The 25,810-nt window shown below is 36.9% G+C and overlaps 1 protein-coding gene across 1 annotated transcript in view; it reads right to left on the reverse strand.

The window, feature by feature from the left end:
- The window catches only part of LOC131143489 (DNA gyrase subunit B, chloroplastic/mitochondrial-like), a 108,487-nt gene extending 83,467 nt beyond the window's left edge, over positions 1–25,020 (reverse strand). The window contains exons 1-5 of the mRNA XM_058091825.1: positions 24,712–25,020; positions 24,151–24,295; positions 10,054–10,134; positions 9,834–9,947; positions 2,160–2,216 (exon numbers count right to left, since the gene is read on the reverse strand). Of these exons, the coding sequence (XP_057947808.1) occupies positions 2,160–2,216; positions 9,834–9,947; positions 10,054–10,134; positions 24,151–24,295; positions 24,712–24,857 (543 nt within the window). The 5' untranslated portion in view covers positions 24,858–25,020. The remainder of the gene's footprint in view (positions 1–2,159; positions 2,217–9,833; positions 9,948–10,053; positions 10,135–24,150; positions 24,296–24,711) is intronic.
- Positions 25,021–25,810: the final 790 nt, after the last annotated feature.

Consider the following 25,810-nt stretch of genomic DNA (forward strand, 5'->3'; position numbering starts at 1 on the left):
AATTAAAGGCACAGTAGAAGCGCTAGTGGATGTGAGAGGAGTTGGGGCACATTTGATTAGGTTCTTAATTCTTACAAATGCCATGTTGTTCTCATTTCACTCAAATATGAAAATATCTTCTAATATCTAAAAATTTAAATGGCTTAAACTCAATTGTAGATTCATACAAAAAAGAGGAATAGATTAGAGCACAAGAGATTGAATGCTCTAGTTTATGTGAAGTACAACACCAAACTAAGAGAGTGATCTCTAAGAAGAAGACAAAATTATGATCCAATATTGGTGGAGGAAGTAGATTCAAAAGATGAGCGGATCACCTAGAGGGAAGAACCTGTCCTCCCAAAAGATACTTCTTGGTTTGATGATGAATATCTCTTCGAAGTTGATGCTATTAGAGCTTTGCCAGTGGTAGCTCTTGAAGGAGATAATGCTCAAGCAACACAAGATTGTGGTAGCTCGCATTCCATAATTTTTTTTGCAAAAGGAAGACTAGTGATTATTGCGAGAACTGAAGTATCAATAGTCATTTTTGAATCTACTAAATTATCATTTTATAATTCTCCATTTCTCCTAAGTCCCAACCTAGAGCTTTATTGAATATCTAAGCACTCAATACAAAGGCAAGAGGCCAAAATGGGTCACAATAGAGGAAGACGATGATGTTGAGGTGGGACAGGGGGAATTTATATGCGAAAGAACTCCTACTATAGAAGAGTTTGATAAAGACGAGGACTTTGATGAAGACCTTGATAGTTCCCTTTGAACTCTGTTAATTTACATTTAGATTCTTAGAATCTTGGATGATGAGATATTCTGATGCTTCAATTTGGCTTTTTCTCTTCTTTTTGTTATGTTTATTTAAGAGTCTAAACTTGAAGCATGAAAATGGTGTCCATTTTGTGATGCTATGGCTCAAGCTTATCTTTTAACATGCATTTTTTGAGTTTGTTAGCTAAAATTGGCATATATAATACTTAAGAATTATGTATTAATTTTTTTTCTGCATTATTCTAAATTTTTTCTCATTTTTATACTATACATAAATTTTTGTTATTACTTATTTAAAAAAATACAATCCCAAATGGCTTACGCCTTAATGCCTAGCTCACGCTTCACCTCGCAGAGAGTAAAACGCCTCACTTTATGCCTTTGCCTTTTAAAACTTTGGTGAATACCAAAATTGGACATTGATACACATGACAAGGTCTCTATCAATTCTGATCTTGCGAAATTCAACAGAGTTTTGGCTTAGTGGGCTCGAATCAAGATCCACTAAAGGGAGTCCCTACCATTTGGCCATTTCTTAAGTTACTCAAGCATCCTCTTATCATTCGTAACACGTGTTTTCTTTTATTCCCTCCCATCCTTTCTCTTATTTTCTCTCATCCTAAACATGTGCCGTCACTAGATTCGCTCAAAAACCCATAGTTTATTAATTGACAAGACCTAAAAATCTATTATTGGACCTCTCTCCTATAAATACCACCGATTATCCCTAAGGGGGGACCTTATTAACACTTTGGAGATTCCAACCAATCCACGGAATCCCTTAAGCCATCAAAATACCAAGGAGGAGGGTAGCTCCATCAACGATATCTAGATATTGGCTACTATTGGCCAACCATGGAAAAGGATTCTTCAAGATGTGCAAGGAAATGTTGGGCTTGCCAATTTCATGGTAATGTCATTTCGCACTCTTGCAGTTGAACCTCCATAGTTTGGTGACTCCATGGGCTTCTCACACTTGGGAATTTGATTTGATAAGACCTATATATCCATAGCCTAAAGAGTATACATGGATCTTGGCAGCTACTAAATGTTTTACCAAGTGGGTAGAGGGCTAATTTTAGTCAGGAAAACATCATTTGTCAATTTGGAGTTCCAAAGTGTACCTTATCTAACAATGGAACTCCCTTCATTAACTCAAAAGCGGGGGAACTCATAACTCATTATGACTGGATCATGTGGAATCAACTCACAACTAACCTAAAGGGTAATGGACAAGTTACTCAGCAAATGAAAAGCACCGCCTACCTACTTAACAGTGTGATGTTTACACAATTAAATTGCATGTTCTCGATAGTAAAGCAAATTCCATGTAATCCATACAATCTATTCAAAGGAATTTAGAATGGAAAGGCTAATATCTGTAACATTACCGTCAGCACAGTCTCCAAGGCAGATTTCTTTGTCGCTGAATGCAAGCCAGTAGGAATCTGCCATGTGCACAAGAAACATGCAAACAGCCATAAGCAGTGTGAAGCACTCATTAAAGGCATACATAAATTACTTTTAATGAAAATTATCAGAATATTAACATTTATTAACACGAAATCATCTACCAAAAGGAAAGTACAAAAATTTTGTTTTAACAAGTCGTGGCCCTAAGAATTTGTACGCTAAAATAAATTATCCCTAAGAAAATGTACGCTAAAATAAAATTAAGTCAACAACTTTATCAGAAGCTAACATATCAAAACAGAATATGGCTTGAATTTGCATCTAGTTGGGGCTTATCCTTATGGAACTAACAATAACAGAAATAGCCAGTACAATATTTCTGAATGTCATAAGAAATATGAGGTACCATTTGCTCAAATAAACTGTTACAGAGAGCAAATTATCTTGTCGGAAATTTTGAACATGCTCAAATATGCCAGTACAAAGAGGGTGGCTAAGACTCTAGTCAGCAATTTTGAGGAGCTTAGCAAGCAAAATTATCTCGCATTGGAAGGGTGTTAAACAAATATAGTACTGATTAATATCAATATTTATTTGATCTACGTATGGAATGAGATCTTCAAGGTTTCAACTAGTGAATAAAAGGCCTGAGCAAGATGGCTTCCGGATCTCTTCTCTGATGAACTCTATTGTTATTTCACATCATCTTCGATCATCTTTGTTCACCTCTGTTAATTACGATGAAGTCCTTTGTCTTTCGATTGCAAGGTCTTGAATTTTTATTTTGGCTCAAATTTTGAGGCTTCAAAATTATGGAAACTTTAGTGGCAATGTCAATTTTAATTTCAACTTTAAAAATAATCATATTAAACATATTCAAGTCATATAAATGAAATTCATTAATCTGGCAGATAATATTTACTATACAAATACAGATAATTTAGGCATCAACAGTCCAATAAGTGTTGTAGCTAATATCTACTTTTAATTTTTCATATAATCTCAAATGTCTTAAAGCTATTCATTTCCTTCTATAATGGCCTTTAGCTTCAATCAAAAAATAAATTAAAAAATAAAAAATAAAAAAAGACAGACAATTTAAGAGAAAATTTTCAACTGGATAAGAAATGTATACGCATAATTTTATAATTAAGGATAACTCGGTTACAATATGTACGTAATTATATAATTATGTATATGTAAGTAATTTGATTTACTTTGATTTGTCAACCAATTAAGATGCATGCATGTACGTAGTTTACATAATTGGTTCAATTTAGATATGTCCAAAATTTTATCGGTATGTAATTATATTAATTGTTGACTATACTTATTATTTGAAATTAAATTACATAATTACGTAATTAATACCGCTATTCAAAAATATATGTACATAATTTTGTAATTATGAGCAATTATAAATGTGTACAATTGGTTTGGTTTATATGCATACATGTCTGGCTTGATTTAAAGATGTTTGTCACTATGTAGTTATGCCATTAAATAACAAAATCAGGTTGTTAATACTATAGTTTGAAAATGTATGAACATAAGTTTATTATCATGGACAATTCCATTTATATATGTACGTAATGACACAATTATGTATGTACCTAGTTGATTTGATTTGGTTTTTAAACCAATTGATATGCATGTATGTACGTAATTACGTAATTGATTTGATCTAGATATCTCTGTGATTAAATAAACATGTAATTATAGTTTTAGTTATACATATCATTTAAAATTAAAATTCATAACTGTGTAATGAATTCTATGATTCGGATGTCTATGTACATAATTTTGTAATATGTTAATAGTTTGGTTCGAATATGCAAGTACTTACATAATTATATATACATAATTAGTTTATTTTACTTATGAGTGTACGTAATTATGCAATTATGAGTGTACATAATCGGTTGGATTGTTTATGCAAACCAATTAATATGCATTCATGTACGCAATTGCATAATTGGTTGATTAAGATCCGTAATTATTGTGGATACATTGGAATAAGGAGGAATTTGGGGATGTTAAAATAAGAAAATATAATATTTTGGGCGAGTTAGCTTCTCTGGGTAGGAAGGACCAGGAGTGTAACCTTATGGAGAGTGAGGATATTAGAAGAGATTCCCTGAAGCTAGAAGAGGTGATCTTCCAAGAAACAAGGTCTGGAGAGAGAAGACCAAATTCAAACGGGTCAAGGATGGTGATTGCAACTCTTCTTTCTTTAACAGGCTAGCTAATGGGAAAAGGAGTAAAAATTTTATTAGGGAGTTAGATGTGAGAGGTGGGAGAGTTACTAACTTTTCCAGAATTTGTATTCGGAGGAGGAACACAGCAAACCGGTGATAGAGGGTTTAGATTAGAACACTATAACTTGTGACAGATGTGTTAGTTAGAAAGACCTTTTGATGAGGAAGGAGGGGGCGGTTTTTGGGATGGAAAGGGATGAGGCTCCAAGTCCAAATGGATTTAACATTGCTTTCTTCCAAGATTGTTGGGAAGACGTAAAGGATGATTTGTTAAAAGTTTTTATTGAGTTCTTTGAAAATGGGAGTTTTGAATAAGAGTATTGACTCCACTCTTATAGCCTTGGTGCCTAAAAAGTACAATTCTATTAAGGTAGAGGATTTTAGACCTATTAGTCTTGTCTCTAGCATGTAAAAGATTATTTCTAAAATTTTAGCTAATAGGTTGAGTGTGGTGCTTGTTTATACTATCTCTAACGCTCAAAGCGCGTTTGAGGGAAGGAACATAATCCAAGAGCAAGCATCCCTAATGTCTAAACATCTCACAAAGCCTGAGAGACCAAGAGAATCTATCACTTCATCACCATCTGAGTGAATGAAACATGGAACTCGACACTGCAGTTTATGTCAAGGTTCAGATCTACTACTACTCAAGGGGGGTGCGAAATTGGATACTGCAGATGGTTCCCTTCCTTTGATTTTCAACCCATTCAAAGTTGCCATGCAAAGTTATCAATTATCGCAAGAGAAGAAAATGTAATTGTGCATGCTTAGTTGTAATCATCTTACATGGAAGATTTCGGGTGCTTGGAAGACAGCTGAGTTTAGATAATCTGTGTAACGTTAACATGACCAGTGTTTAGTTGTTCCATAGTGATGCCTTACAACTGCCAAGTTCTCTTTAAAAAATTTAATTTAATTTTTTATAATATACTACTGAATTAAAAATAAGTTAATAATTCCTTAAATGAACTTTATTAAACCTTAATTATTCTTTTTTCAATTTGAGTTTAAAATAAATTTATTATTGCTTTTATTATTAATTAAAAATCTCAAATTTATTATGTATTAATAAGTTTTATCTAGGTCAATAACTCTATGAAATAATTTCAAATGTTATTAAAATTATTTTCCTTCAATTTAATTTAATTTGAATTTTAAATCAAATGTTATTCTTTTAAAAATTAAAGTCTATGTTATTATTTATTAAAAAAAAGACTAAATAAATCTCAGTTAATAATTCTAAAAAATAAGTCCATATGCAATTAAATTAATCACTTTCTAATCAAGTTAATTTGAATATAAATTCATATTTATGAATTTTTTTAACCAAATCTAATCATAATGTCAAACAAATAAATTTTTTAACTTAAAAGAAAAAAATGAAAGAGTAGTGAGGGTTTTGGTTTTACCATATCAAAATGTCAGATATGTTTTATTAGTCCTAAAGTTTTGTTTATTCCAATACTCATTTCAGTGTTATCATTTATGTTAGGGGAGATGTTGCCAAATTTTTTTCCTACATTTTTAATATTTTAATTTTCTGTAATGACTTCAGTTTAGATTAGCATATTGATCTTAACTTATAATCATAGACATACCAATAAAAAAATATGCTGAAATATCTGTTTATGACCATGGATCTCTAAGAGTTTTGGGTAAAAGTATTAACTCAACTTAAGTCACTCCAATGCCCAAAAAGAGTAGGTCAATTGAAGTTGCAGATTTTCAGCCTATTTGTCTAGTGACTAGCGTGTATAAGATTATTGCAAAGGTTTTAGCTGATAGGATGAGTTTTGTGATAGGAAATACTACCAGGAGGCTCAAAGTGCGGTAGTTTCAAAAAGTAGATTGTGGATGCTATTTTAATAGCAAATGAGGTTATTGAGGATGTTCCAAGAAGGAAGGATAAGGGAGTTGTTTTTAAAATAGATTTTGAAAAGGATTATGACCAAATAAGTAGGAATTTTCTCGATAAAATTTTTTATAGGTAGGGATTTGGTGAAAGGTGACGATCTTGGATGAGATGGTGTTCATTTCGTGCTTCTTCCTCTGACATTATTAATGGGGAGCGTCAATCTTGGTTCAGAACTTTGAGGGGGGTAGGCAAGGAGATTCTCTTTCTCCTTTTTTGTTCCTTTTTCAGTAGATTGGTCTTTTGGGCTGCAGTAAGAGGGTTTGAGGGAGGGATAAGGGTGGGGAATGAGGGGGTTTGCAGTTACTCATCTTCAGTTTGAAAATAAATTTGGAAAAGAGTGGGATAGCTTGGATTAATTTGGGTATTTCTTGTTTAGAGTTTTCCTCTTTAGTTGGGCGTGATATTCTTGATTGGCCTCTGATTTTTTTAGGTTTGCCTATACGTAGTAACATGGTTATTAAAATCGCAATCTAGATCCTAGAATCATCTGATTCTACAATCTAGATTCACCCAAACGATCCAAGTTGCAACAAAAATCAAAGTCAAGTAGAATCATGGTAGAATCGTAAAAGAATCAGTAGAATCATAGAATCGGAATCATAGAATCGTAAGTAGAATCGAACAGATCCTACTCTGTTATCCGGATTATGATTTTTCCCTCTTTTTAGGCTTCAAATAATGTGGCCCAGTACATGTTTTTTTATTCACCCAAAGGCCCCAAAAGGTTTATGTTTGGTCCAAAGTCTTCTACAACTGGGGCAAAATGGCTCCCAGCCTCCCATTGAACAGATTCAGCAGAATCTGAACCTGATTTCCCTGGAGTTCGACACCTCAGTCCTCTACTCATTGAAATTCAGCAACCCTGCACCTGAATTTCACTCCTGTTCAACAACCCGAGAGCCCTCCATCTGGTGACTGGGTGATTGATCAGCAGCAGCTAGCAGTCTTGCTGTTTGATCAACAGTTCTTTGGTGTTAAACAACCAGAGTTCCTGGGGTTCAACAAAAACTCAGTCCTCAGTCCTCTTCCTTCTTTGGTGTTCGACAAGAAAACATCAGTCCTCTTCAACACAGAGTTCTTGTTTGATCAGCAGCAGCCAAGAGAAGAGCCAAGCCAGCTGGCCCAGCAGAGCTGCAGAGATATGCTTTGAAACAAATTCTTTGCTCCTTGAAAAGACTCAATAGTTAGCACTATTTTTCTCCTTCTTCTTCTCCTTTTCTTGCTCTTCTTCTTTTTCTTCTTTTCATTGTTTGAACTTTTTAAGGTATTTTCAACTTCTAGTGCTTACTAAGTTAATAACTAAGTTTTCAGTCTTAAGACTTGTCAAAAAGTTCCACATATATTTTTTTAATATTTATTTTACATTGAAAATAGAATATTGCGATTCTCGATCCAATTCTACAATTCGATCCTGCAGACCCCTCCGACGATCTCACTTAGACTCCTGATTCTAACAACCTTGGGTGGTAATCCTAGGTCAGTTGGGTTTTAGGATATTGTGGTGGAGGTGTCAAGAGGTTGGAAAGATGGAAGGGTGCTTTATTATCTCTAGGGGGTCAATTACCTTATTCAAGCCTCCCTCGCTAGTTGCTAGTATTCCTCTTTATTTCTTCCCTATTTATAGAATTCTTGTGAGGATAGCCACTAGCCCGTAATATTGAAAATCATGAGAATTTTCAAGGCTTGGGTGGGGGAGAAAAGTATCATTGTTTGTACATTGTACGTCTAGAAAGAAGAGGGGATTGGGTCTTGGTAAGTTAGTGTCTAAGAACAATGCCTTAATGGGTAACTAATTGTGTCATTTTCCCTTCGAGGAGTCCTCTCTTTGGCACGAAGTTATTAAAAGTAAATATGGTGTGAAGGGTAATGGGTATGACGCTAATTTGGGGTTAACATGTTCTTGTGTCTATCCTAGCAAGGGTATTTCATAGTTATATCTTGTTTATTCCATTGGGTGAAACATGTACAGTAGTTGGTTTTGGAAAGATATCTGGGTAGGGGGTTCTCTGCTTTGCACATCTTTTCCTCATTTGCAATGTCCTCTTTGCACAAAATGAATCTATTTCTTCATTCTTTATTTCAAATAGGAGTGATTCTCTCAAAATTTCCATTTCCGTAGGGCTCTTAATGATAGGAAGGTGTTGGAGCTCACTTTATTAAGTATGTTGGGGCTAGTCTTCTTTCCAATAGAAAGGGACTACCCTTCTGGATTATTGATTCTTTGGGGGAGTGCTACAGTAATCTTTTCTTTCTTTGGGTAGTATTTAACCAATAAAAACATGTCCTTCCTGCTTCATAGTCCTATTGGAAGGCTAAAGTCCCCTCTAAGACTAAGGCTTTTATTTGGTTAGTTGTTAGAGTCAACGCTAACATTGCGTTTGGGTGCATGGATTTTGGACCTTGGATTTGGATTTGAGTTGATTTGGACAAATTTTAATAAAATTTTATATTACAATTTATCCAAATCCAAATCCAAACCCTCTCCAAACATAGTGTAAGAATCTGTTGGAGAGTAGGAGGCCTTTTAAGGCTTTATATCCGGATGTTTGCACTCGTCGTTTTTTGAAAGTTCAGATAGACTCTGCCTGTCACCTGTCCCTACGTTGCTCCTTTTCATCGAGGATGCGGAATAATCTGCTCGGCTTATTTGGAGAGAATCGGGTGCATCTGGAGTCAGTTGAGGATTTATTGGCTACATCATTTTCAGGTTTTAGCAGGGATAAGGAAGTTTTGGCCTTGTGGAGGTGTGCAATTTTCGCTGTTCTGTGGGGAATTTGGTTGGGGCGGAATGCTTGAATTTTTTAAGGAAAGAGAATGTCTTCAACTACTTTGGGATAAGATTTAGTATCTGGCCTCTTGTGGGCATTTGCAGCAGGATGTTTCAGAGGAGCCTTTTTCAGACTAACAGCGTGATTGGCTAACAGTGCTGTTTTGATATTTTTATATGATTTCTTATGCCCCTTGTTGTACTTCTTGTTCTCCTTAAATAAAATCTCTCCTTTTTCGATCAAAAAATACTGTTATATGGAGCATTAAAATGTGCCGAACAAATATAAAAATATAATTGCATGTAAATTATATGATAAATAAAATTCTCTAAAATTGCAATTATCTCTGCTGAGAAATTCTTCTATGCCCCTATTTTCACTAGAGTTTAATACTAGCACACAGAACATTGAGCAAAAATTGAGAAATATTGATTCCACACTGGAAACGCATATCAAGTAAATAAGTGCATATCACCCAACCAAAAATAAAGCGCATGAGCTGGATGCAGGTTTGGGGTTCAATTTTTGTCATTTGTCACTCAGCTTTTTATGTGAGAGAGACAGACAGAGAGCAAGAATACTGAACCAAGCATCCACGCTAAGAGGCCTGAAGACTTCTTCGCAGGATATCATGATCACTTCTACTGCACAATGTTTTCAACAAAGGCAAGCTCCATTCATCGGAATAGAATAAAAGAAGATGGTCCATACCCCACGGCCATTGTCTGTGATGCTCACAGAATTGTCCGCAAGTAAAACGACATCAATCTTTGAAGCAAATCCTGCTTGAGCCTCATCAATAGCATTATCCAATATTTCATAAACCTAGAAGGAAACACAACCATTGAATTTAGCAGGCCTTTTTTACTCGGATTACCCCTTCAGCATACTTTTAATGCCACCAACACAATAGAAAGGAAAAAAAAAATACCAGATGGTGCAAACCACGAAGACCAGTGCTGCCAATATACATTCCTGGTCTTTTCCTCACAGGATCTAGGCCTTCCAATACCTAAATATACCATACAGCCAGCATGGCATCAAATGAAAATGAAGGTGCCATCAATAATTATGAACAGTGAGACACAAACTGCAATAAAACCTATAACTGGGTAGCCATTTCCACTCTATCATAAACATCTTGTGCACTGATAAACCTGGCATGCATCACCATTCATGAACCCAATGATTCTTATAGCATTTTCACCTTTTTTTTGGATTATTCATCTCTCTTTACTTGATTAATCTAGACAATTGAGACATGGTTTTGCATAACAGCTGCAACTGTTATGTAATTCTGTTACGTTACAGTTTTTTGGGTTCCTGATACCATTACACACTGCAAAATCAGTGGGAAGAAAAATCACGGCTGTAGCGGCTGTTACGGACCGTGACGGTTACATAACCGCTACAAGACTGTTACAGAAAAAAAATTTATCATTATTTTTTTTTACTTTTTCTTCTCACTTTTACCACCCCCCCCCCCCCAATGACCCCTTAAATAAATCATTCTCATTATACCATGAAGAGAGCAGGGGAAAAGGATTATAATGAGGATGATAATGATATGAAATTTACTATTATTTAAAAAAATATTCACAAGAGATGCATTTATTAACAATTTGATAATACAAGTTTGTTAAGAAAATATTTCATTTTCATAATATTAGCAATTTGATCTTTATGTTCTATATTTTTCAACTTCAACCTTTTTTTCTTCTCTAGTTACTGTATATTTGTACTATTTGTATGTCTTATGTGTTTAATAGATTAATGAAGTGTATAATGTATTTTGTTTTATTACTTAATTTATCTCATAAGAATAATGAAAAAGCATAAACACACACATACACGTGTAATTTCTCTATCAATGGCGGTGTAAAAAAATGTAAATTTCTTGCCAAGCCAAACAACTTGTTAGTTGAAGTAAATGATCCAAAATACACTAAAACTCTTTCTAATAACCATTAAAAGTTCAAAACATGCAAATATACTAATATGCTTAAGGTTAGATGTGCTTGAAAAAAATTCATGACCCTTACACCTGCTTCCCATTATTTAACATCTGCTACTCCCACTTCCCACTACACCCGTTACCACTGTTATGCTACCCACTACCGCAATTCAAAACCATGACTGAGAAATACAACTATGGGAGTCTTTCATGTACTTCCCACTAATCAAAGCCATTAAAGAAAACACACAACATGACTCATTGCAGTGCATTATTTTAATTATAAAACATCTGCAAGATAACACATGAATAAAATGCATAAGCACCATTGGGAATTGACACAGATATTCCTGCAATTTAAAGAGGTACAGAATGACTAATCTCGTATTACTTGTGAGTTTATCATAATCTTCTACACATTTTGAAACCAACATATTGATTTTTATTTTTTTCACTTCTAAAACCTATAAGAAGATTTTTCAGCAACACAATGAAGAAGGACTAACAGAACATGGAGAAGGCTTTTGATGATCATCTCTCAATCCTTCAACGCTTGATAGGATGTAACTTTGAATATATCTGCACCAAAACCATTCCATTGATTCAAAAAAGGCAGCAAATCTTCTGTTGAAAATAAGAGTGAAAGGAAGGGCTGGAGTGATCTGTTTCACAGGATTCAATCTTATTAACAAATTAAAATTCATTGAACCTATTAAATGGATGACAGACTTTTGATCAAACCCTATCAAGAAGTCCTCCAAATTGGGACTGAAAAATAGAGAAGCATGCTGATTGGTCAATTCTATGGTAAATCCCCTCCCTTCTCATGTGCCAAAAATATTGTTGAAATTATCTGGAAGAAGAATGCTGATATCGAGATTTTCTCCCTTTCTAATGTTTCTTACATATTCAAGTCCTGTAACATGGAAGATAGAGACTGGACCCTTGACTATGGACCTTGGTCCATTGGAAACAATACTCTTTTCCTTTCTAATGGGGAACCCTCTGCTGAGAATAAGAGCATTATGCTTGAGAAACCCAATTTGGGTCAAATTCTTTCATATTCCATTGATTCACTGAATCCATATAAGTTTAAGCTGCATTGCTAGTGTTGTGGGTACTAATTTACAACTGGACTTTTCAAATTGATGTAAATAAGGACTTAGCTGATTCCATAGAGATGTTCTCTCCAGAAGGTGATTTCCCAATTGTCAATATTGAATACTCATGGATCCCATCCAAATGTTCCACTTGCTCAAAAATGGGCCATACTGCAAATCAATGCAGAGTCCAAAAGAAATGAATGGAGAAGTAGCCCTCTACTTCTGCTTTGCATATTCCTTCATGAAATTTTTTTCTGTCTTTAAATATGATAGCGATTTTTTTGTTAAATGTGAAGATGGCTGTCATACTGACGAAGATCCAAGTATTCCTTCCCAAGATCATTCTAAAGATGGCTGTTTTAAAAATAAATAAATAAAAATGGCTGCGTGATATTTTTGCTAAGACTTTGGAACTGCCAGTAAAAGAAATTTTGGGAATGAAATCAAGTTCACAATAGGCCAGGTAGATTTCTCGGGTTGGAGGATTTACCCAATCCAAATTCTGCTCACATGTTAAGATATTAACTTGAATCATCTTTTTCTGTCAAAGTTTCATAATAAAGGGCTCACACAGCCGTCACCATCACTAGCCGTTAGGCTCCTCACCGCCACTGCGAGGCCTCTCTGGCACGGGCGCCTCTCTCTCTCTCTCTCTCTCTCGCCACAAGGAATCACCACCGCCAAACTCCTCTCTCCACACCATTACCAGTGGCGTGCGAGCTGCTGGCACCACCAAGATCTGCACCATCTCACCGCTCATCAAAGCCTCACCGCCACCACAGCGCCTCCATCATCATGTTGTTGTCGCCTGCTGTGAGTAGCACCATCATCTACATTGCTTCGCAGCACACATCCGACGCCACAAAGCCCCTACAAAAGTCACACCTAGGGGCAGTAACAAGATGTTTCTCTCCCTCAAGCAAAGAACCCTCACTCACTATCCTCTGTCAATTGAGACCATGGTGTTCTTTGGCATGTCATATGGGGTTTCATTCAATCCAGAACGAAGGATGTGAGATTGGATAAACTAGGTTAGGTTGGAGCTTTGTTCATTCTAGAGAAGAATCGAAAAAGCAATTGATATGTTCGATTTTCATCAACTGCAGCGAAATGGTTCTCATAGGGGTTCTCATCTCTTGCGGGAAGTTTAAGCAGGGGTTTTCGTAGCTTTCAGTTGGGATTTGTTGATTATTGGATGGTGATTCATGTGACCAGAGCTGGAAAATTAATAGAATTAGGGCATGCATGAAGAGGCAAAGATATTCCATCTGTCCCTGAAAGATCCAAAGGCGTGGTCTAGGTTTGGGGAAGACTTTGACACTTCAGTGAGTTCTTAATGCAAGAGAAGATCTTGTCGACAACTCTTCACAATCAATCCACTTTGTTGATGGAGAAGGTTCCGGCAGAGAAGGCTAGATCAGAGGCGACTAGGGTTTCTTTCATGGACGAAGGGATGGTGAAGGTTGGGTGGGTTGGGTATGGGTCTTTGACAATTAATCTAAATATAGGCCGAATGTTCCAAAGTAACAAAGTTCTTTTAAATTTCTTGATGGCATGTTGGTTAAGGAGGCCCAAGAACAGAATTTCGATTCTATAATGGGCCAGTTTAGGGAGGGGAATATTCAACAAGGTAAACCGCACTTGAGCCAATCAAATGGACAGACCCAAATGCTTAGTGAAGTCTCCAGTCAAAAAAAGGCCTTCTTCTAAAACCTTGTGAGGCTACGAGAATTAATATCTACTCTGAACACAAAAAAGATGCAGGCGGTTCAGAGCTTCGATCATGTTCAAACAAGATCTATGGTGGTCAAAAGGAGAGAAGCAATTGATCTAAAAACAAAAAAGATAAGGCGGCAAAATCAGATAGATGGGTTGCCAGAAACTCTACTAATTTTCTAAAGTGATGTGTCTCCTTTTCTGGAGAAGAATGATAGTAGGCGTGATGTAGGACAAGACACAAGACCTTGTGAAGATCCATGTTGGAGACTACTTAAGAAGAATTGGATTGATAATTGTTTGGTTTAATTAGCAGTTTATTATATTATGTGTATTTTGGGGGCTTGTTTGTTATATTTGTGTAAAGTAGGGGTTTGCTTGTAATTTATGTAGTTTTAGCAGTATGTGTGCAATTTTATGTGTTTAGGCTTTCTTATCAATAGCGTGTGAAAGCCATGTTGTCGGCAGTTATTGATGAATTTGAATTGGAATTAAACATGAGTTCCCCCTTGGTATCTCCTCCCTTCTCTTTCCTTCCTCTCTTCTATTTCTTCTAAATTCTCCCATGGCTGCAGAACCTTGATGCTGCCCCTGCATCATCGGTTTCAGAGTTGGATCTCCAATCTTCCATTTCACTCCCTCCATCGTCCCCTTCTCTCTTCTCTTCTGCCCTGTTCTTCACCCCCCCCCCTTTTTTCTCTCCTAATTCTCTAAATTCTCTCTGTTTCTGATTTCTTCTCTTCTTCTCCTTTCTTCTATGTTCTGATCTCCTGCTCTGTCCCTAATCCTTTGCTGCTCAGCAGCCTTCTGCCCTCTTGTTTCTTCTCTGTTTCTCTTCTTCTTCATCTCTTTAATTCTCCCCCGTAACTGCCTCAACTCTCTTTCTCATTTCTGAATTCTGTGGCTGTCTCTTAGCAGTTTCTGTCCAGCAACTCTGTGAAACCCTTCCCCTCAAAATTTCATCACCAATCGACCAGCCGTGAAGCCCCATGCACCATCTGAAATTCTCCAACCACCACCCTTCAAAATTTACCATCACTGGAGTTTTTTTTGACACATCACCACCACCATTCGACTCACCACCTTTCAATCTACCACTCACCAGAAAATCATTGCTAGAAATCCGCCGCCGGCGACTCACGCACCCCATGTGCCAGTCGCCGGCGACTGCAAGTGAGGATTCTGCTGGACTTCTGCTGCCAGAATCACAAGAATCGGTTCTCATAATGAGAAATTGGTGTTTTCTCCATGATATTTTGATATGCAGCAAGATAATCTGATTGTGGACACTACATTGCAATCAAGCACGACGCAAAACCCTAGAAATTGTCACTCCAGTATTAAAAATCAGGTTTTGTTGCTGTAATTGGTGAGTTTTCTTTGTGAATTTGATTCATTTCATCAGGACAAACAATATCATAGGTGTATTGAAGATTGTTTTTGAGAAATTAGAAGTAAGGGTTATGGGAAATTGTTTTAAAGGGTTGTGATATATAGTTGCAGCATATATATATATATATATATGTGTGTGCATAAATTCAGCAGCATGGTGACAAATTATAGGACAAAGGAATGCCATTTATCATACCTTGGGCACAACTTCAAGTGCTTCAACATCTTTCTCAAATGCAGAGAAAAGGTTTGCAAAATCATTATTGATAAAATATATCCAATGAATGTGGTTTCCATAAATGGAGTCACTCGAATGCAGCTTCATCCGGAACCTCACCCGTAGCCTTATGAGATGTCTTGGGTTGATAACTCTATTGTACATTTTTTATAAGTAATAAGTTTATTGATATCAAAAATGAACACCAAGTACACAAGGAGTGTACATGAGGTAAACAAATCAAAAACAGAAATTACAAGAATCTAGTAAATCAAAAACAGAAGAAAATGATTGGTTTCGCAAAGCAGCCATCCAATAGCTTCAGGTACGAAATGAATCTTTCCTTATCTTCAAAACACCTACTATTTCTCTCCCTCCAAAGACACCACAATAAACAATGAGGAACTATCAACCAAATAAACCCATTTCGATAACGACCAAATCTGCCTTACCAACATGGTAGAAGTCCTGCTACAGATTGTGGCATAACCCAGCTCACTCCAAACAAACCCAACACCATAACCCACAAGTCCATTGCAAACGGACAATGAATAAAAAGATGATCAACCGTCTCATTATTACACTTGCACAGGTAGCACCAACCCAATATCCAAACCTTTCTTTTTCGTAAATTGTCAATCGTTAAGCATTTCCCTAAAGCAGCAGTCCAAACGAAAAAAACTACTCTAGATGGAATTTTCTGTTTCCAAACACTTTTCCAAGGAAAGCCACAATCTTTGGAGCCCATTAAAATACCATAATAACCTTTAACCAAGAAGCCTTCTCTCTATCAGATTTCCAGCACATCTCATCCTCACCGAACCCCTTCACCGATGCACCATATATGGTATCCATAAAACCAGTCAAGGCCTCTAATTCCTGAAGATGCATACCCCTAAAGAAACTTACATCCCAAAACAAGACTCCATTATCAAACTTCATAAGCTCAGCCACGCTAGCCTCTTTATTGCGGCAAAATCTATACAAATCAGGATAGCTGACTGCAAGAGACATCTCACCACACCAATGTTCTTGCCAAAATTTCACCTTAGACCCATTTCCAATATCATATAGAATGGCAAGAAAAAGAAGACCATCCCCGACTAATATTTTTCCCCAAGCCAACACCATGTGGACCATTAACAAGCCTGGTACACCAACCACCCCATTCACAGCCGTATTTCAGCTCTATCACTTGCCTCCAAAGAGCAGCCTTCTCCATCCCAAATCTCCATTGCACATGTTTATGAAAGATGTCTGGTTCCCATCCAAATGGTTGAATATTTGGCTAATGTTTGGAGTAATATCCTGCCTATGAAGATTGACCATGCACTCCTTGGTTCTCCTTGGTTGGATGATTTGGGTGTGACTCAAGGACATGAGAACGCATGTTTTCCACTATAATGGAAAGAAAATCGTTTTGAAGCTTGCTCCACCAGCTAAGCAGGACAAAGAATCTGAGATTATCGATCCTGTCAAAGTTACCAAACTTGAAGACACCACCACAAGCAAGGCAAAAAATGTGTTTGATAATATCCAATGTCCTTCAAACATTCCTATTGAAGAGTTTGTCATCCCCGATGAGTTCATTGATGCTAATTCTCAAGTCAAATCTATGGTGCTGCCAATGAAACATGGTTTCTTGCCTCATCAAGTTTCGGCTTTCTAAAAGTCCAAGCTTGCTTCTCCATTTTGATTCTCCAACATTTCAAAATTTGAGGCCGAATTTTTTCTAATTGGGGGAGAGTTGATGTAGGACACGGAAGATCTTAAAAAGATCCATGTTGGAGACTACATAAGAAGAATTGGATTGATAATTGTTGGGTTTAATTAGTAGTTTATTATATATTTAGTTTAATTATTATAGTATTATGTGTATTTTGGGGGCTTATTTGTAATATATGTGTAAAGTAGGGCTTTGCTTGTATTTTATGTAGTTTTAGGGGTATGTGTGTAATTTTATGTGTTTAGATTTTCTTATAAATAGCAAGTGAAAGCCATGATGTAGGCAGTTATTGATAAATTTGAATTGAAATTGAAGGTGACGATGATATCTCCTCTCTACTCCCTTCCCCTTCCTTCCTCTCTTCTATTTCTTCTAAATTCTCCCATGCCTGCAAAACCTTGATGCTGTCCCTGCAACAAGGCGGGATTCCAAGATTTGAGTTTCAGGGATCTTCTTCTAAGAATTTTTTATTCTTGTTAAGTTGAAAATTAGGAATTTATTGTTGGTTCAAAAGGGAAGTCAGATAATAAGGGAGTTAATTCGGATAATTTTAAGAGCCAAAGGTTTACGCTTGTCGTAAGGGTGTGCATATGGATTTTGAAAATAGAAAGTATTTTGAAGATAATCAGGATTTGTTTGGTGACAAAACCCAAAAAAGACAAAAAATCTTAAGAGAGATTCTAAAGGTGTTTTTAAGTATAGTGGAGGAGCCAATTGTTGAGAGGGTCAATACAAGTAAGGATAGTAAGATATGGGGGTATGTTTCAGATGATGATAGCGTAGGTAGTCGTGATTTTGAATGTGACAAGGGTTTACTTTGGGATCAAATTTGGAAGCAGCAAGGATTTTCTTCTAACACTTCTTTTGATTGGCTCGAGGATTTAACTTACATGCTGCCTCCTCCTCTGGAAGGTTTAGATGGAACTAATATTTTTAAGGATGATGTTTCTATAAAAGAACTGAAGGTAAAAGATGGAATTCTAATCCAGTTCAAGTATCAAATGATAAAGACAGTCAAACTCAGAATTTGTTGGATAGCTTGGGCTTCACATTGGCTGATCATGGAGGATATGAAGATAGGCTCGGTGGTGAAAAATCTAAGGCGAAGAAGGGCCAGAGGGAATTAGCAAATATGAGGTGTTTAGTGAATTATGATGGGAAGGGATTAAAGAGGGGCTTTCTTGGATAATTTCATCTTTTTATTTTTTTATTTTCCTTTTGGTTCTTGATTTCGTTTTTTTATTTTTGAGGATTTAGTATCCTCACTCTGATTGTAAATTCTCTTTTTTAATATGCCTTCTTTTCTTTTATTATCAAAAAAATCATTCTAAGGCCTCTAATGAGGCATGTCATGTGTACATCTTTAACATCTGTTAAACCTTTTCCTGGGGTAAATAATGAAGTACAATCCCAAATATGCCTCAATTCTGATGGCTCTAAATCAAAATCAAGGAAGGTGTTGTCTAAGACCTCTCTAGCATTAGAAATCTATTGGGCCCAAATATAACAATCACGTCCCTGAGAAATCTTCTACTCCTAGTGATAGGCTGGAGAAAAGGCCAGGGTTGCTCAAGACTCAGGATTGTGTTCGTTCCCTGTACAGGAGGTAACTCTACATGGCATTGAGACTCAGTCTACTCATCAGACCTCTACAAGTAATTTAGAAGAGATTAATGTACCTATTGCTGTTAACTTTGCAACTAGCGATGACAATAAAGATTTCAAAGGCTGTTAGGCCTCTATCAGAGAAGGGGATCAAAGTTTCTTCAAAGGAAGCTAATGCATCTTCTATTAATTCAACGCAGACCAATCCTGAGAAGTATGTCTCAAGCAAATCAGGGGAGAGAAAGGTAGAAAGGAAGATATCCTAAGGATCAAGCCAAGCTTAGAGAATCTAAATCTACTGTTTCTAAATGAACAGAATTTCTATTGGTAGCTGGAACATTAGGAGTCTTAATGACTCGAGAAAGCAAGGAGAAATTGGTAACTTATTTACGTCCTTTGGCTACAACATGCTCGTGATCTACGAGGCTACGGTTAGTGCTGCAAATTTTGCTAGAATCACTACGTAAGTTAATAAAAATTGGATTTTAATCCATTACAAAAGCGATGAAGCTTCATTAGGTTTTAGTCTAGGTGGACTACAATCCTAATTTGTTTACAAGGCGTTCCCACCTAGACGGGCTCCTAGGTGAGACAAAGGTCACTGCAAAAATCATGCACCCCACAAGTGCAGCCAATCTAGAAGTAACCTGAGGCCTCGAATTAATAGCAGCATGACCAAACTTACCTAAATTAATCTTCAGCTCTGAAACTAACTCAAATACCTGGAAAAAAAGTGAGAATGTTACAGAAAGAGCTCCAACTATTCGACAAGAGAAGAACTGCATCATCAGCAATCCGTGGCAATGCCCTGGGCAAGACCCCTATCAATTGCTCTCTCAACCCTCCTACTCAACACATCAGCAACCAAGATAAACAAAAAAAGAGATAAAGGATCCCCTTGCCTCCTCGCATGGTCGCACCCCCTAGAGGCCGAAAATCAAGAGTTAGTTTGACCATTAATAATCATAGAAAAGGAAGTATAAGTGATATAACCCCTAATCCAGCCCCTCCATCTGGTACCAAAATCCTTCCCATCCAAGACCCAATTCAAAAACTGCCAGCTGACTCGTAGGCCTTCTGAAAATCAAGCTGAAAAAACTAAACCCTGCTGCTTACACCTCACAAAATCCTCCACAGCCTCATTAGCTACGAGGACAACATCTAAAATAAATCTACCTCCCACAAAGGCCGCCTGAGAACTAAAAAGGAGACTTCCCATTACTTCTTTAATCCTATTGGCAAGAACTTTAGCAATGATTTAACAAACACTTGTAGTCAAGCTAATAGATCTAGAACCACTAACTCTAACAGAGCAACTTTCTTGGGGACTAAGATTATAAATGTGGAATTCATATTCTTGGGGATAACCCATTAGCATGAAACTCCTGAGACGCCTTAAACAAATCCACTCCAACCACATCCCAGCAATTCCCAAAGAAATCTAGATTAAACCCGCCCAGACCTGGAGCTTTTTCCCAATTAAACACCACAAATGTGATTTCCTCTTCCTCAAAAGGTCTATCCAACCAGACCAATAGGATGTTGGAAATGAAGCACCAATTCATCGCGATTGGATGACTTTTCTAACCTAGTCTTGGTTCTCTTCTTGTATTAGCTTTTTCTGTTTCTTTTATGCCTCTCAAGGATTTCTCATCATCTTCATACATTCTTCTTCCTTAATATATTTCTTTTTCTATCCCCAAAAGATTGGAGTAATCACTAGGTCTCATTACCAATGACCCAGGACTTTGTCGCTTTCTGGTGTTCTTCTATGCTTCCAATAATGTTCATTATAGTTTCAACCTCTGGCACGACATACTCTCCTTTTTTCTAGAGGTGTTCAGAATCTTGCGTGATTTGTGTTTGGTGATTTCAACACTACTAAAGACCATTCTGAGAGCAGTGGCTGCATTTCATTGACTAGTCTAGCTACTTGACTGTTTTTTCGCTGGCCCTTATTCCACCAGGTCTAATAAAAGGATAGAGGGATTTATCTCATGGAAACTAGAGAGTGCGCTCTATTATCCGGCTTGCAATCAGATCTTCCCTTATCTCTCTCTTGATTTCATCCCACCAGGAATCTCTGAACATTTTGCTGCTGCTGTTCTTTACCTAAACTCTATTACTCCTTCAACTTTCTAAATTGTTGGGACAATCAGGAAATTGTACAGGAAGCTTGGAATTCTACCTGCCATGGTTCTCCATTGCTTACTCTATCAGAAGCTGAAATTCTTAAACTAAAGATGAAGTCTTTCCATGAGCAATTCTTTTCTCACATTAATGAAAGGCTTGACTCTGCAAAATGAGCATTGAATCAGGCTCAACTTCAGATCCTGAACTCAAACCCAGCAGCTATATCTGACTATCTGAGGCTGCCATCAAACAAAAGGCTTATCTAAATGTCTGAGGCATTGAAGAAAATTTTTTGAAGAAAAAAGCCTGGGTGTCATGGCTCCAAATAGGTGATCACAACAATAAATTCTTCTCTTCTTCTGTAAATAATAAAACAGTTAAGACTCAAATCAGAACCCAAAACAGTGAACAGATAAATCTTTTGAGGAAATCAATAATGAGCTTCCGAAGTTCTATTCTGATCTGCTTGGCTCTCCTAATGACAAAATTCTGACCTGCAATCCTCTCTTTTAAACTCTCTTAAATTTATCCTAGGCAAATCACTTCATAAAGAGGAGCGTAAAAAGCTTCCTCCTCCTTCTCATAAGAGAAGGCTCCTGGCCCTGATGGTTTTAGTGCCAAATTTTATGAGAGTTTCTGGTACATCATTTATCTGATGCCACGGCTACTGTCCTATCTTTCTTCAATGACTCAAAGCTTTTCAAGCAGGCAAATCCCACTCTTTTAACCCTTGTTCTTAAAAATAAAAACCCTGCTTATCCTTCTGATTTCAGGCCTATATCTTCTGCATTATTCTGTACAAGTGTATTAGTAAGATCCTGGCCAACAGACTCCACAGTTGCTCGAGTTCTTTTGTTAGCCCCAGTGAAACAGCTTTTGTCAAGGGTTAAGTTTGTAGGTAGGCATTTTCCCATTTACGTCCTTGAAAGCATTGATACTCCTTTATGTTTCATTGGTTGGATTAAAGAATGCTTGACTACCCCATACATTATGTGTCTAAGAATAGATCCACTGGGGTCTTCTTCAGGGCATGAGTGGCTTTAGAAAAGGTCCTATGTAATGATGATGGAAATCCTTTCTAAAATCCAAAAATGGGTTGCTATTGAGAGAGATATATCTTTTCAAGTCAATGCATTGAACTTTGTGTGACCGACCTCTGCTTTGCTGGTGATCTATTGATATTTGGCTGGACATCAACTCAGCTTGAAGTATCAAAAATGTTTTAATCCACTTCTCTCTTTTCTCAGGCAGTCCTCAATCCTGCTAAAATCTGAGATTTACTGCTCTAACATCCATGAAGTTATCAAATCAAACATTTAACATCCTTGGGTGCTGCTGAAGGTAAACTACCTATCGAATACTTGGGCTTCATTTGGTTACTAAGAAAGTTGGTAAGCAATACTGCACCCTTTAAATCAAGAAGATTTCTTCCAAGATTCACTGCTGGACCCGTAAGTTCCTCTCATATGCTAGTAGACTCCAGCTCATCAAATCTGTCCTTTATAGCGTTCTAAACTATAGGTTTTCTGCCCTTTTCTAACCTCAGGCTGTGGTTAAGGGCTTAAAAAGACATTCAATGCTTATCTATGGAAGAGTAAGGACCAGAATACGAGCAATTGTAACATCAAACAGATGGATGTCTATCAAGTATCAACCTCCTAAAGAAAGTGGTTTAGGCATTAAGCTTGTCTCTCATTGGAATCAAGTTTACGCTCTAAACACTCTGGAACATCTTTGTTTCTGAAGCTTTTCTTAGAGTTCAATGGATACACACTTATAAGCTGTAGAAGTATCTGGTCCATCAACTCCCCTCCAAAAGGGACCTACACCTCGAAGAAAATCTTAAAAGCAAGGGATGTGGCCTACCCTTGCTTAAAGATTCTTACCAGTGATGTTAATAGCTCCTTTCTTTTATATGATAATTGTCATCCTCATAGCCCTTTAACATAGTCCCTTGGCATAATATGTAGTGGCTCATGGTCCTGGCCAAGAAGAATTTTGAATAATGTTGCTGCTGTCACATCTGCTGTAGATTTCTCTCCCTCCCCCCCCCCCCCCTCCAAGGCGCTAAAGACACAGTCCTTTGGTCCCTAGCATTCTGAGGCTTGTCCTCTTCCTCATCAGCCTAGAACCATATATGATTCAAGAAAAAAAGGAGGTCTTTGGCATTGAGCCGTCTGCTTTAACCAGGCATGGCTTCATATGCCGACTGGCTATTTGGAACAGAATTTTTTATTTTGACAGAACCCTTCATTGGGGAAGAATAAACTCCATCAATTGTCCTATATGCAAAGAAGATTGAGAATGCCCATATCGCATGTCCTTTAATTGGAAGGTCTCTAGAGAAGTTTACACCAAAGCAACGAGTTTACTGGGCTATCCAAAACGTCCTCTCACATGGAATGAAGACTCTTCTATTGTAATTGACTATATTGTTCATAGGGTTTCTTTTGATGTCAAGGCTAGCTGTTCTCCTATTCTAGTCTATGACAGTTTCTTCTCTTCTTTACTTCTTCTAGGCTTTACACCTTCTCTTGTACTTTCCCTCTTATGCTTAATATATTGACCTAACTTCTTCTAACCGTGAAAAAAAAAAAAAAGGACTGGCTGCCAAATGCAGACAAAAGGCAGATAATTACGAATGCAACAACAGGAAAGAGGATGTCTTCAATTATGCTTTGGAACAAGATCCAGTATGTGGCCTCCTTGTGGGCTTTTGCAGCAGGAAGTTTCAAAGGGTTATCTTTTCCTGATTTATAGTGTGATTTGCTAGCTGCGCTGTTTTGATTTTTTTTATTTTTTTTGTCTTTTGTTCTTGCATCTTTAAAGGAGGATTTCTTATGCTCCTCGTTGTACTTTTCCTTCTCTTTAATAAAATATCTTCTACTTCAATAATAAATAAAACAAAAAATTGCTATAATGGATTACAGATGACAACAGTATATGCATCCTAGCAAAAAAGACAAACCCAGGATTAGTAACTTCAAAATGGAAACTAAAACCACACTAAATGTCTGTGCAAAAGCCTCAGCAATCAAAAGAACAACCACAAATACAATAAGACTTCTAAGCCACTTTTTCGTATTTTTAGAGAGGTCTGCAAAACCGAAAAATCAATACTGTTCTTGCCACACAAAACATAAATTTAAAAAATGCTAACCAAATGATGCCCAAAAAATTACCTGAATCTGATCAGACCCATAAGCTTTTGAGCCCGTACTTCCCTCAAATGCTTCGGTGGCAATGCTTGATGACTTAAAAGCCCTTGGCAATTGCACATTTTGAATTAAAAACCGACTTGAAACCTTTCTCAGTTGAAGACTCGTCCTAAAACAATAATTTATGTCAATATTTAATACCCTAAAAATTTTGTTGGTTGCCAAGAAAAAAGTCGGAGTAAAAAGAACGAAGCAATCAAACCGTATAATTTACTAGTTAACATCTTTCGAACCCCAAAAAAAGTAATTAAATTTTCTCTTTGTTCTTCAATGTTCTCTATTTTCGCCGATACAGAGACCGTAAAAGAGATTCATCAGTGTCTAAAAATGTAAAAGCGCTATTTAGTAGGTAAAAAGAACGACCATAAATGCACAACACTACCGGAAATTTTAGCCAGGGAAACCAAGTAGAACACACGATTTTCAAATTTTAGTTTTCTAACATATATTCTTCCGCTCTGTTTTCTCGGAAATCAAACAGACAGCAAGGAAAAACAAATAACGCATTAAAAAGAAAAGAATGACCTGGTTTTGAGTAAAAAAGCGGAGCGAGATAAACATGCAGACGAGGAGAGAGAAGAAGAATGAGAGCGTAAAGGAGCGTAGTTGAGGATGCGAGAGGCCATGAAACGAAATGACAGAAGCTTTGGAGGAGGGCTCAGAAGCGCCATTGATGCTCCTCTGCAGTGCGTACTTAACGGGAGCAGAGAAGATAAACCCCTCGTTTCTCCTTTCCCTCTAAACGCTAAACCCTGCTCATTTTGACATTTTTCAAAACGCTAGATTCGGACACGCTTTGTTATTTCGTGCCCGGACCTGCAGTGTTGTCGTTGTGGTTTTTTTTTTTGTCACAATTTAATTTATAGGAGTATGAGAAATAAGATGGTGACAGAATAATTTTAAAAATAAAAATGTAAGCAAGTGGCATTCAAATTTTTGGCTCAATTTGTCTATCTATAAAGAGGGTCATGATTTTTCTATCTTTCCTTTATCACATATACTCCACCTCTTATTGCCGGACACACAAGAGAGGATGCCTGATTTTCACTCCCCCAAAACCCTCTCTTGACTATTCCCATCACATTCTCTCACTCTCTCTCTTGCACGTGAGGAAGGCAGATAAAAAAAGTCAAACCCATGTCATTCACTCCTCGGGTCTTCCTCTCTCTGATCCTCTCTTGCACTCACATAGGAAAAATCTATTTCAAAATTGCAGAGTCACACACACTTCCTCGTACAGAGCCAACTCCTCTATAAATACAATGTGAAAGCCAAACATTTACTAATACCTTTGGAAATTTCTAGTGAAGTCGTCAACATTCTTCCTAAATCCTCTACCAACCAAACACCAACAAACAAAGCCCTATTATTATATAACCAAAATTTCACATTCGAAATCATTCAAAAAAAATTCATTGCTTCGTTTACGTTTGAGAATATGTTGGATATGTGGCTCTACTGAGTAGAACGCATGCACCGAGAAAAGCATGGTGAAGCAAACAACAAGGAAAGAGGCTACAGGAAGGAACCGTCGACGATTAGGTCGATGGTTGCATCGACGATTTACTCTCATGAGATAACCATCGATGGTATTGTTTGACACAGATCACAGATTTTGAATCAA

The sequence above is a fragment of the Malania oleifera genome, chromosome 11, assembly GCF_029873635.1.
Source record: "Malania oleifera isolate guangnan ecotype guangnan chromosome 11, ASM2987363v1, whole genome shotgun sequence".
In the NCBI taxonomy this organism is placed as follows: Eukaryota; Viridiplantae; Streptophyta; class Magnoliopsida; order Santalales; family Ximeniaceae; genus Malania; species Malania oleifera.